Below are 13,805 nucleotides of genomic sequence, written 5' to 3'. Positions count from 1 at the left end.
GTCTTGCTTTAAATTGCCATGTAAATGTATTGCTTTGATTTCATTGAAGAGTAAGCAAACCTGTTTCTTTGAATTTGAATAAAAATTCATTTTCAAAGATGAAGTCCTCACCTATGGTTGTACCTTTAGCTGGCAAGTTTGCTTTCTTATTTATGGAATCAGCAGAAGTTTCATAGCTCATTCAGTGTTTTCTGATTTTGTTTGGGGGACTTTTCTGATAGGTAGGTTAGTTTACTCTTCTGTGAAAGAATTTTTCATCCTGTGTAGTATAACCTTCAGCCTAGAAAAGTCCCATGGGTTTTTATTTAATATTTAGCATTCTTTGAAGCTGTTTCTTCCATTAGCTAAGTGTCTGTGTTTAAATTTGATTTGATTAGCCTTAGCATTCTGAGCCTTTCAGGAAGGCACACATTATAGTCTCTCCAAAGGTCTATTTTCATGCAATTGTTTTTTTCCAACTACAACTAAATTTCTTGTTCTTCATGCTATGAAGACAAGATCTGTAGGCCTAAAGTTGTTTTTCTTCCTATGAATATTTATATGCATGCTGTACATTTTATTTCTTTAGCTAGCAGTATAATTTCAATGTTGTGTTGTTTGTTTTTTCCCCATGCCTATCTTTTAATACACTGCATTGTATTCTCAATAGAAAAAGCTCTATTTGTATTCATAGCAAGTGCCTACTGAGTCCTGGAAGACCAGGTGCATATCTAAACCAGAGAGTTTAATACCCTTTTCTTTCCCTAGTTACCCTGATAATCCTGCCCTTTGGTCTCTTCTATCTCGACTAGTTCCACTGTATGCATCAAAAAAGCCTAAAGTAAGTAAGTGTAATACACATGTGCTGTTTACATTCCAAGTAGTCTGTGTCGTTTCTTACCTGAAAAAACCCCACCCTTCAGTGTGTGGACTTGCCCCAGTTAAAAGGAAAATGTATGGCTTACATTCAAAGCAGTGCACTGCTACATACTGAATTTATATACCATTATTTCGATCTTCCATGAGGTAACCATTCTTGAAGTAAACTTAGAGGAATGATCTGCTAGAATTGTGCTAACAACAAAAGGCTATACTATGTATAACTATGTATAATTTCTTCCATTTAGTTTTATATAGATGTATATATTTAAATAAATATTTATATTAAGATTTACCTATTTTTAATTTGGTTAATGTAGTCATCTTCACTTTTCACATTAGGCAGTGTTTCCTTGCCACTTTTCTGCTTATAAGTAGTTTTCCTTCAAATAAATGCTCCTTGTCCTAATTTATGCTAATTATATAAACAGAAATAGCACCTGAAAAGAAACTCTTTTCAATATGGGGCTGAAATTAGAAACCAATCATATAGATAAACTCTAGTCTAGAATGTGTCTTGCTAATTTTTTAATAAAAAGATCATGCCATAAGCAAGGACATTGACTCATTGTGCAAATTTTGTACTTGTGAATAACAAAGATAAAATTATTTTGGCATTGTATTTTGCATAAAATTAATTAGCCATGTAATTTAATCAATTGTTTGTTTTTTTAATCTTGCAGGGAGGAGCTGTGGCAGGAAGTGTTGCACATACACTTGATGTAAACTGTGGAAAGGTTTGACTGACTATCTTAAAATGTAGATTTTGTAATTCCATAAGCAGTCCTAAAATTAATTCTCTCTGATCACTTACACTCTTGTGTTCTTTTTATAGGAAGTCCTGCTGAATATCGCAGTTAATCAGTTGGTAGCAGGATGTCACATGTTAGAAGATAAGAAAAACAATCCTCTGAAAAATATTCAGAAGGCCATCCATGTCTGTCCAGGTTATTCCTGTTCTCAAACACAGTAGTGATTGTTTGTCTTTTTATCCATCAGAAGCAAAAATCACTGGATTTTAAAGTAAAATCTGCTTTTGTTGGGTTGATTTGTTGTTTAGGGTTATCCATCTGTCTTTTGGGGAAGATGCTTAGAGTGAAAATTGTCACTTTTCTTCCAAATTTAGTGGTATGGGAATTAAGCCAGACAATAAGAAAAATATCACTGAGTTTTAAGGCTTGTTATAAACCATGAGTAATTTCTTAATCACAAGGAAAAGACATAAGTATTATTTAGTATACTAGACAAATTGAAAAACATATGTTCCCTCAGTATGCAGCACCAGACAGAAGAGAATTATTCATCTCCCTTGAGATTTTTTATTAGAAAAGTTCTGTTAAAATGTGTGGTTTATGAACTACAGATAATTCTGTGGTTGTATTACTAAATAGTCTTCTTCCTATAGCATATGAAGTGCAAGCCTGGTGGGGTTTTTAGTTGCTAATTGGTACTTGATAGTGAAATACTAAAAAATTGCTTTTTCTAGAGTAATTTTGTTCTGATGCACAGGGCTGGCTGGCAAGTTCAAAATGTCAATTACTTTCCTACAGGAAATATGAGTGTATGACTGCTGTTTAAAAGCAGTATACTTTACATTTTACTTTGTTAGATCTTCAAGCTTTGTTTCTTTTTGCCAGCAAAAGTAATTATTTTATGGATGAAAATTTAAATAAATAAAATCTTTAACTGAGCTCTGTCCAATTCAGGACAGAGATTGCTCTTACAGTAGTAGGTGTTCTTCACAGGGCTATTTAAAGGTGAAGCTGACACAGGAATTAGCTGGCAGTGGAAGTAGGCACCTATTGCTATAACTTTCATGCTGGTGGGCAGAACAGACTGAGTCTGCCACTTTGTGTTTTGTTACAACTCTTCAGTGAAAGCCAAGATTAATCTGTGTAGTGAAAAATAAATTGGCGGCTTCAGGTTAGCACACTGAAGCTATCTGTGAAAAATACATTAGCTGGCTTTAAGAACAGCGTCTTCCTTTTATAATCTGATGTGTCTTACTAGTTAGAAGCAAGTAGTTATCACCTTCCTTGATTTAAAATCAATTACTTCTCTTATTTTTGGTATCTTATTTACAGTGTATGGTTCCATTGATAGGTATGCTTTTATGCTTTATCTGATAAATCCCATTCTAAGTGAACTACCAGCATGTTTAGAATGGGCATGAGTTCCCTTTTACCATTCTTTTCTAGATAATCCTGTTGCTTGGGCAGTGCTAATGGCAGCCTGTCATGCTGAAAACACTGTTGTCTGTCTAAACAACACTGAACCGAAACGAACAGGCCTAGAGATGACACTTGTGTCTACAGTTTCAGCCAAAAGTAAGCTATATGAGTTTCCTGTTTTAAAAAGTCAAAATAAAATTGAAATTGTCTAAGCTTGCAATGCTGTTCTGAACTTGCAAATAGGCTGAGGAGTACTCAATAGTGGTAATTAAACAATAGCTGTAATTGTATTTTACACAAAAAACCCATTAAATTCTGATATATAGATGGGTTTAGATATTTAATGATAGCTTGCTTTCCTCTCCAAAGCTTCAAATGGTTTTGTGAAATAGTATTTCTGAGCTCTGATGCCTACACTCATGAAGGTTGTGGATGTATTACATTGCAGCAGCAGTACTTTACAGGAAAAGGCTAAAGTAATTTTGAGTTCTGTAACTCTTCCAATAGGTGCTCATTCTTGCTCAATGCCCATAGTGTTTTCAAAACTGGAATTAAAAGTCCATGTTTGATTGATCTCAAGCCATTAACTCAAATGGTGTATGCTTATTTCCCCTCTTGCTTTTGATTTTGCCATGTTTCAATGTTCCTACTGATGAAGGGAGCCATGTCACATTAAAACTCATAAAAATTCTCCCTTAGCAGATCTAGAGCCTGTGACCATGGTATTGTACTACAGCATAAATACTAATCTGTTTAAGTGTGTTGTCTGTCTTTACAGCTGGAGAAAGTAATCTTCCACATAATTATGTCCGTACTCTTGAAGACTGGTGTCTGTGTCAAGCTATTACCAGTCTAGGGGAGACTGGTAAACTGTCAGAAGCTGAAGCTCTTTGTAACAAGGTATGATGGGCTCACACTGGCAGATTGTGGTAGAATTGACAGAAGCCATTATTTTTGTGCATTATACAGTAAGGTAATGTTTGAATTAGCAACTGTCTGTTCCATCAGAGATACAAAATATAATAGTTCACAGAATCACTGAGTATTCTGAGTTGAAAGGGACCCACAAAGATCAGATCATCAAGTCCAGCTCTGAAGTGAATGGCCTGTATGGGGATCAAACCTTCAACTCTGGCGGTATTAACAGCATGCTCTGACCAACTGAACTGATGGTTGGCATATCCTCCCCTCCCCAGTATATTGTTTGCAGCACCAGAACTATGTTAATAGTTGAAACAAGTAGTGTATGTGTCATGATAAAGCTGAAGTCTGTTCTTCCTGCCTAGAATTAAGCAAAACATTACTAGAATTCAGGGCAAGAAGTCAGGATAGGAGACATCCATGGGACTTCGATTTCTTCTGGGTTGTATTGGTTGTTTCAGAGCTCCAAGTGGATGCTACAAGTTCAATTATTAAAAAAGAGAGGTCTTGCTGCAACACAGCTATGGAAGGGAGCTGGGCTGTTAGCACCATTCAGTGGGGTGTTCATAAGCAGAAGACTTGGCAAAAGATAAACAAAAAAGCACACATCCATGATTTTCATTAAGGAAAATTACTAATCACGTGCAAATGTGATCCTTGTTTTTGGTATATTTCATTAAAGTGGATGGAAGTTAAAAAGAAAACACCAACAACAAACAACAAAAAACCTAAACCACACAAGCAGATTGATTGAACAGGCTGGTTTTCAGCAGGAAGTACTTTCTTTCCTCTTTGTTTGCTTGGTGAGGGGTTTTCCTTTGCTGGCCAACTTGTCTACTGACCTGCCTTATATTAACAATCATCAGAGATTTTGAGACATACAAGATCTATCCTTCCCTCAGTTTGGCAGGGGTGAAGGTTGTGGTGGATTTTGCTTGTATTATGCTGATTTTTGTTTAATTAAATAGCCTGGGGAGAGGACAGTCAGGGTCTGCAATTAGTGTAGATAAAAGTAGATAAAAGGATAGCATTCCCTAGTACCACAAGCCTTCAGTGGTAGTTTCAGACCCCAAAATCCTCAGAAAGCAGTGTAACTGGGAGTCGAGAGTCAGATACTGCTGTCAGTCAGTTGTGAAGGATTCACAGGCAACATACTTTGTTAAAAAATATGTGAAAAATACAAATATTGTTCGTTAACACAAATCTGGTTTGAGTTATAATTCTTGGAATATTGAGATTTCAGCACAGAAAATAACATGCAGTGAGGTTTGCAAAAACTTCACATTTCACCTGAGCAGAGTAAAGCAACACATAGCTAGTTTTCTGTCTTTTCTGTTTTGTGTTGGTTCAAAGAAATACTCTATGGATGCCTGCTGTTTATGAATAGGAGATGTTTAGTAAAGACCTTCTGTTCCAGTGAAAATAAAGTGTCTTATTTGGGAGAGCTAAAATTTCTTGAAGCATAATCAGGGTCCTTTTTAGCCCCAAGACAGGTTTTTGCCTATGTTAATAAGCCCAGAATTTTTAATAATTGTCCAACCAAGTGACAGCTGTCTTTCAGAAACCAGTAAGAGTAGGAAATATAAAATGTAAATGTAAAATATAAAATTAAGCTTAGACTTCAAATGTATTTTGAGAACAGTAAAAATATTTTATGTTTTTATGGTTCAGTCCTGAAATACTGCTTTGTGCAGTGGAGGAGAAAAATGCTGTGTTTCAAGCACCCTGAGAAGGCTTTCAATGTTGTTTTCTATAAAGAGCAGAATGGAAAATCTAAGTGGTCCTTGATACTGGAGAATGATAATTCTGATTGGTTTGGTTTTAGGGTTTAAAAAGCTGCCCTGAACACCCAGCTCTGTTTTTGCTTTTGAGACAAATTCAGTGTAAGCAGCTGTTGCAGTCTCACAAAGAACTTCCAGACAACATCCTGGAGGAACTTCGCAAGACAGTCATGTCCAGTTCATCCTCAGCTGCAGCCTGGCAAGTAAGTGTCAATCTTTTCCCTGACTGGTGTGCCACTCTCACACCTGCTGTAAGGGAGTGAGCATTCGTTTCACTGCTTGATTCTACTTATCTGCTGACAGTCAGTGACAGAAAAAACAGCTTAAATTCTATTTGTTCCAAAGTTGAAATATCATGTTAACCTCTATAAAAGTTGGAATATTAAGGACTGCTAGTAAGACCAGACATAGAGGCAGGAGAACTAAAAGTTCGAGATAAATGTCTTTAGGTATCTGTGATTTGACATGTCAGCAGAAACCAATGAAATACTTCATAACTTCATAAAAATAAATGGAGGTAAAGGGTTTCCTGTTGTAGTAATACACAATTTCTTATTTAAGGGTCTGAAAAGCTGAATATGTCTCTTTCTCCATAATGTCCTGACTTCAGGTGTCACTGTACTTTTGAGTAATTTGACTGCAGAGAATCACTCCCAGTAACATTGTTCACTAATTCCCTTCCATGGCATGATGAGTAATCATTTTTAGTTGACAGAAAAGTGCTAAATCTCTCTTCATATGCTGCTTCTGTGAGTCAGTCTGAGAAGTCTCACACATACCATAAGATCCTTTTGGTGATACAACACCAAATATGTTCATTTTCTAACAGCTGCTTTTTTGTTTACAGTTACTATCTGTCTTTACCAATGTAAGTAGCACATTGTTTAAAAAAATTACATGAATTTTTAGAGTCCTTTATGTAGCTGAATGATTTATGAGGCTCCTCTGCGTGTTGATAAAATAAAACCCTGCTTATGGTAAGATTCATTGGAGTTGTTTTCACTCTTAGAAGATCAGTGCAAGGCTGCTTTACAGATCATGATCTTGCTTCTTGGAAGGCTGCAGATACTCTTCTCTACAGAAACACCAGGAGCATTATTTCTGGGGAAAATGCTTTTTTGATGCATTTTTCTGTGATTTGTGAGACTTCATCTTTCAGAATATAGAACTCATTCAGGTTGAATTTGCAAAATAGGGAACATGCAAGATCCTATCGTATCCTCTTTTTTAATAACATTTTTTAAGTTAATTTAGAGTTTGTGTACATCCTTTAAGTGTCCCTTGCATAGCCAAGTCATCTTCCTTACAACAGGGAGAATAAGTGAAATGAGTGCATGTAATGTGGGGAGTGGGAGGGGATGATTTGTTTTAGTCTTTTTAATCCAGGCCACAGGTAAGATACCTGTGAGGAAGATCTTTTTAGTCTTCAAGGAAATATTTCTCAGGGCTTAGATAGCATTCTGAAAAACTTGGCTGCTACATTTGCTTCTAGTGGATTAATGTATGTTTTTATGTTTTCTGTCTCTGGACTTCCTGTGAGTTTGATTTATCCATTGTGATGCCTTACAGTTTTACTACATTAGAGGGGCCATTAACTTTTCTTTCTGATTAAGTTTTTGGCTTTTGTCTAAATTGTTATGTGGGATTTAAGGGTGCCACTGAACTTCTGCTCTGATGGCTGTTCTACTTTTTGTGCTGTGACTTGTCAGGAAAATAGAGAAAAGTAGATCTGGCAAAACTGCCTTTGTGCTTTTGCAGGGGTTCTCTTCTTAACTTCTAGCGTGCTAGACATCTTCAGCTGCAAAGAGCTGAGGCTGAGGGAAGCTTTTTTCCCTTCACATGGATGAATGTTTTACTCTAAAAAGCAGGCCTGCAGCCTGATGTCTAGAATGCAATGTCTCACTAGTGCTAATTAGTACTTTCCAGTGTGTTGCTCTTTGTAATTGGGAGTAACTTCTATGACCAGAAAGCATTAATAATTTTTGCCTCCTCTGACACCCTGCAGTCCTTAGCTAGGAAAAGTCTAGAGGCCTTTGCTCAAAAGCAAAGGAATTACTTTGTTTACTTTGTGATCCAGCAAACAGTATTTCTAAATATAGCTTGCACATCTTCATGCATATCATGTACATGACAAGGATTTGCAAATATGGCTGCATCTGCTTCAAAAAATGTGTGATGACTACAGAATTAAAGACAGAGAAGCTAGAATCCTTTTCCTTCTCTTCATGAGGAAGTCCAGGACATCTTGTGCTGGCAGAGCTGGCAGCAGCTGAGACAACCTATCAAAAAAAGTCTGTGAGTAGGCTAGGGAACTCTCAAAATAATTTACTGTGGTGAGGTGTACTGCCAGCTCTGCAGCAGACTAATTTTTCTGCAGGGCAATGCACAGTGTGTTGTTGGAATGAGGACTGGGTGCGTGGTGTCAGCTAATATTATGCTCTCATAAATTGGACTACTAATGGATGTGTGTTTTGGTGGCTCCATAACTGATTTTGTTGGATGTTTATTTTCAGTGGCTGGCGAAAATATATCAGTCTCAGAGAATGATGACTGGAGCAGAGATGTGTTACAGAAGGAGTCTGCAGTTGGCATCACAGCAGGGCAGCTGGAACGGGAAGTTATCCAGTCTGCTCAGGCTAGCTATGCTCGCACTGGAAATCTGCATGGTAGGATAACCAGCATAACATTACTGCATGATTTCACAGAAGATGGTGGAATAGAAGGCTTCTGTAGTCATTAAATTATACCCCTGTTACGTTTTATGAATGACAGCTAGGGAATAAAATGAGACTTCAAGGGGCAGTGGAGTATTCGTAGAACATGTCTTTGTAAGACAGGTTGCAACATAATAATCACCTAGAGCCACTTTGTGCCTAAGAGGCTCACTTGCTCAGTGAGGCTTGTCCATAACAGTTTTAGTTTGATCACCAAATTGGCATACCTCTCAAATGTCTGTCTTGTTCAGACAACTGCCTCAACAGATGCTTTTTGTTCATTGGTGCCTGGAGGAGTCAGTCAGTCATGTTTCAAATATTTTTATGCTGTATGGTGATTTCCAGATATGATGCCTTGCACTGAAGCCTAAGAACAATCTAAGAGAATTATATCTTGTGGAATAAAGAAAATTACTCTATTCCTTGCACTGGGGGGGCAAAGTAAACATATCTCAGGATCTTGGCAAGTGTTTATTATCTTCAAGCAGTGTCACTCTAGAAACTTGAAGTGCACTACCAGAATTTAAATTCTGCTGTAAAATGTAGATACTGCTGTGATCTTGGCAAATGCTTTTTCACAAATTATTGAATGACCCAGTGGTAATCAAAATCAGGCAAAGCAATCCCCATATATCCTGAGATCTTGTGTAAGAAAAGACAGTCAGATTTACTGAGGATAAAGCTGCAAAACTCTTCTCCATTTTGGAGAAGAGAGTTGTCCTCCAAAGTCAGAATTTGTCAAGTGACAATATTTTTCCTGCTGTAATTCTGTCAGTTTTTGGTCTGCTTTGTTTCTTTTTGCTCCTAAATGCTTACAGAGGTCTCAAGTTACTGCCTAAATTGATTAATACTATTTCTTCAAGGGCTGGCCTGAATTGCCTAAGAATAAACAAGACTTTGTTTAAAGATGAGATTAGTATGAATTTGATTATCTCATCTCAACTTTTTAAGCGAGCAGAGAAGCTGTAGGTGGATATTTTTTTGGCATTTCTGCACTGGTTTAATGAAATGTATAAAAGCCTGGTGAAAAACTTGCTTAGGTCCAAGAAAGGTCTGTATTTGAAAATTGCTTGTCTCCCAGTTATCTTCTAAGAAAAGATTTGGTTACCCTTTCAAGTACACTGATTTGAATGCTATCCAGACACAATGGGGATAATAAGGTTTTTCTAAAGCCAGTTTTTCTTCCTTTGCGTTGCTTATATTCTTAAGATATATGCCTTTGCTCAATAGTTGCTCTGTTAGGTGATTACAGTCTAGAAGTTGGTTTTGACTTCTGATAAAAATTATGTCACTTCTGGGGATAAATTTTACATTCTTGAATAGTTTTATATGTGGTATGAAGATTTGCAAGGGTTTCTGAAGCACTAGTAAAATCTGTATGAAAAAACAAAAGACTATGCGCACAAATTAGCACGGGGGAATACTGGCAAGGCTGATCCTAAATAAGTTAATATGACTTTTCTAGGCACTTCTAACCACTGTTAGTCTGGAGGATTTTTTATACAAGTGTCTTTCTAACCTGCCAAAGCTTCTCAGAACAGCTTGAATAAAACCTGCTTTCTAGAGAGATGCAAATATACTACCATAAAGTACTTTTTCCACTGATTTTTCTTCTTTTTATTTTTTAAAATTTCTTTTTTATTACTCTGTCTTTATTTTTTTCTTAACTTTTATAATAGGCTAATGTCTCAAATGAACACTGGCCATCCTTGGTTCAGGAGGCAACGACTGAAGCTTTGAAACTTTCACCTTCCCCTTTGGCAGTTCTGCTTCAAGCCCTGCTACAATATAATCGCAAAATGGGAGCAAGGTATGCATGATCTGTTAAGTTGTCAGTGGAATACCATGTCTAAAAATACAAGTAGTCATTATCTGCAGATCTAAGTTCAGGAACTTAAACAAACTTGAAAGTGGAAATTAATTCTTGAAATAGTGTGGCAAATAAAGGGAGACGGGAGAAAGGGTTATGATGTGGGGAGCAACCAAATCTTCCATTATTTGTGAAAAAAAAGCTGATGGAGCACCACTGAATGAATATGACATTCCTACATGTAGTTGCCAGTTTTTACCAGACTTCTAATGGCGCTGTGAATTTGAAAATCTCTTTGTTAGGTGTTTTTGTTGTTGTTGTTGGAAGGTAGTATCAGCCAAACGGAATTTTACACTTTGTGTCTAAAATAGTCACTTTGTCTCTATTCCAATTACCTTCTCTTCTGCATTTTCATATCTTGTCTCTGTTTGCAGGAACTGCAATAAGGCCTTACCCGTATATTGCTTCTGGCCATTGTTGCTTGCTCTGTTGTGTTACATGGGGCCTGTTCAGTAGAATTTGATTTGGATTATGTTTTGATTATGTTTCCAGGGAAACTCGGCGAATGTTGGAGAGAATTGTTTACCAACCAGCCAATCCAGAAACCATAGTGTCAGTGGCACGCTGGTACCTCCTGCAACATCTGTATGCCAAAGATGATTGTGAATTAATAGATGTAAGACTGTCCACCTTATACAGAACCTCTGTCTATTTACGTTTGGTATTATACTTGCAACTGGGAAGTGGGGTAGAAGGAGGCTAGGAAGATGTTGCTCTAGAGGTGCAAATGTACTACAGGTTTTGAAATCAACACCAGTTTGTTTGAATATCTTCCATTCCTCCATGCAGTAATGAAAAATAAATAGTAAAGTCTCCAGTCCAAACTTGGAACAGTTTTAATGGTAATTCTTCAGTAGACATGAGGACCATTTAATTAAAATATTAGCAATAATAATGTTAATTCCCTCTAGCCTGGCTGGAACATGTCATGTCCCTGGCCCAAAAGATCTGAGCAGTAGAATCTCTGTACTCTCTCTTAAAGGCTTGTGTGTAATGGTAGATTATTTTCAGTACATAGTAGATGCTGCATTAGTTTTTGTTGGCAGTACTTCACTAATGTATTTGATCAAACTCACAAATCCATGCAGCTCTTTGATGTAGTGCAAGTGGGGTGTCATTCATTTTGGCTTATAATGAGAACTGCTTTTCTCCTCAAAATCTGAATGCACTCTGAATGACTCAATGAAGACTGGTGATGAAGTCTTTTGCCCATATTATCAGCTGTTCCCTGGTGAAATGTTGAATCCAATACGAAGTAGATCTGGAGGTACATATAAAAATGTGTAGACAAAAATCCATACACAGACATGCATAGACACAGATTAAAAAAGCTAGATTTAATGAGTTCAGAAGATCCTGGTGTGATCTCCTTGCACTTGCTTCTGCAGAGTCCCTGCTGATGAGATGATAGTCCCTGCTGATGAGATTATAATAATGGCTGGAGATTTGCTTGGTTCTGCTTAATGGTTTTCCTTTTCAGTATGTATAATGTCATTGGGTTACAAGAGATGTGCCAGAAGCTTATGAACATTAGGTTACTGTGGGACCTCCTTTTAAGGTCCCTAACAGAAAAGATCCAAATATGATGTGTGGAAAATAAATCAGGGAAGTGTGAATTTAACTGGGGGAGGGAAAAGGATGTGGCAGTTTTTTTAAAGCAGCTGCAGAGAACACTTGAGTTTGGCAAATGGAGATTATATAAAGGTAAGATTTATACAAAGCAGGGGACTAGTGTGTGTCAGCAGGAAAATAGGTCTGCTTGTTTAATTGCCAGCAGGTAACTACTTGTCAAAGTAATTAGTGATGCTTTTACAGAGCACTGGAAGTGATTACAGCCACTGTAGCGCAGAGTTTGGATCTTTTAAGCAAGTTGATGTATAATGTTGAGTACTTCCTATCTGGGGATTATGGGTTAGATGATCTTTTAGCAAAACTGTTTAACAGGAATTTAAAAAGTACATTTCAGATTGCCATTAAGACAATAACAGAAAATCTTAAATTCTCAAGTTGTTCTTTATTTTTCTCTGCAGGTGCTTATAGAAAATGCCAAAGCTAATGGAGATGTTAGAGCTCTGGAACTAAATGAGAAATTATCATCAAGTGCCTAGAATGGACTATCTGAAGCAAAACACTCTTATGTTCATCTAGTTGAATTAGTTCACCTTCCACAAGTGTATAGAGTTTGGGCTGTTTTGTTTATTGTGTCTGATTTATTTTTTTCTGTTTCATCAACTGCAGCCTTGTCTTTAGTTTTGCTTTTTCTTGAACAAAAGTAGGTTATTTTCATGTTGAGTTACACATATAAAATCACATTTATTTGGAAAAGAAAATCCTGAAATTTGCTTTTGTTTGCTTCCCCCACTTAAACTTTGTTGCTATTCACAATAGAGTATTTCCCCCCTAACTTATGTAGCAAACAGAATTCCCCTTTATCTACTCATGTGTCTCTGTCAGGTCTGAGGGTTCTTGGGCTCTGATAACTCCTGGACAGCAGCTGCAGCAGCTGGGGCCCCCCTTCTGGGAGTGCTGGGTCACCAGAACTGATGCCTTGTGTAGGCTGACCTAGAACAGAGACTAGATGGAGTTAAAGAATAAAATAGGTATTTATTGGAAGGCCTCAATGGATACACCTTGGGCAGTACAAGAGCCCAGCCAGGGCTACACCCCAGATGAACCCAAAAATGGTCACAAAATGGATGACTGATCACGAGGTCTCTCACTTTTATAAGTTCTGGTCCATTGCCATATTGGAGTTAATTGTCCATTTACAGCTTTAGATCATGAACCCCATCCTTCTTGTTTTTCTCTCTTCAGGCCACATTTATGCTCTTGGCCCTGAGATTTGTGGTGTTGTCCTTGGTCCCAGGCTAGGAAAGGAATTGTTTTGTCTACCTACTCTGTGAGGACTAGGTAGACAAGAGCTTACCATCCTTTAATATGAAGCTCAGAACTAGACACGAAAGCAGCAGAGAATCCGAAAAATATAAAAGCTAAAATCTGAGGCATCATTTGGATGCACACAGAAGTACAATTATTAACACCACTGCCAGGTTTTCTTGGCACAGAATCTTAAGAGCTGGGTAGCAGACAGCTTCTGTCATCTTTTGGTAATTCAGCAGCTGATTACTTAATTATGATAGCCGTTCTTCAGATATGTTATTTTACTTTTATGTACATGAAAATATAAAATAAATAAAGCAATGACTCTGACCTGTGAAAGCTACCATGAGGATGTTCACTCTGTTGACAGGAGTCATGATAGTGGTCAGTTTTTTTGTTAAAATCTTCTTAAAATTTCTGTCCAGCAGAGTTTTACAATGGCTTATACAATCCTGTGTTATAGGCAGGAAAGGGCACTTCAAGAGTGTGCAGTGGGACAGCATTGAACATGCACTTGCTTTTGGAACCACTTGTTCTGGGCTTACAGAAAAGAGGATGCTGAGCTAGAGTGCAAGTCACACACGCTAATCTCTGGAGAGTGTGCCACTCT

At 37.3% G+C, this 13,805-nt stretch overlaps 1 protein-coding gene across 1 annotated transcript in view; it reads left to right on the top strand.

The window, feature by feature from the left end:
* Nucleotides 1-13,481, top strand: part of SKIC3 (SKI3 subunit of superkiller complex) — a 45,554-nt gene extending 32,073 nt beyond the window's left edge. The window contains exons 31-40 of the mRNA XM_058823319.1: nucleotides 748-820; nucleotides 1,542-1,595; nucleotides 1,694-1,805; nucleotides 3,057-3,185; nucleotides 3,808-3,929; nucleotides 5,776-5,934; nucleotides 8,245-8,397; nucleotides 10,125-10,255; nucleotides 10,808-10,931; nucleotides 12,346-13,481. Of these exons, the coding sequence (XP_058679302.1) occupies nucleotides 748-820; nucleotides 1,542-1,595; nucleotides 1,694-1,805; nucleotides 3,057-3,185; nucleotides 3,808-3,929; nucleotides 5,776-5,934; nucleotides 8,245-8,397; nucleotides 10,125-10,255; nucleotides 10,808-10,931; nucleotides 12,346-12,423 (1,135 nt within the window). The 3' untranslated portion in view covers nucleotides 12,424-13,481. The remainder of the gene's footprint in view (nucleotides 1-747; nucleotides 821-1,541; nucleotides 1,596-1,693; nucleotides 1,806-3,056; nucleotides 3,186-3,807; nucleotides 3,930-5,775; nucleotides 5,935-8,244; nucleotides 8,398-10,124; nucleotides 10,256-10,807; nucleotides 10,932-12,345) is intronic.
* Nucleotides 13,482-13,805: the final 324 nt, after the last annotated feature.

This window comes from Ammospiza caudacuta, chromosome Z (genome assembly GCF_027887145.1).
Source record: "Ammospiza caudacuta isolate bAmmCau1 chromosome Z, bAmmCau1.pri, whole genome shotgun sequence".
NCBI classification, from domain to species: Eukaryota; Metazoa; Chordata; class Aves; order Passeriformes; family Passerellidae; genus Ammospiza; species Ammospiza caudacuta.
Note: the sequence above shows the minus strand (reverse complement) of the source record. Positions and strands in the feature narration are given on the sequence as shown.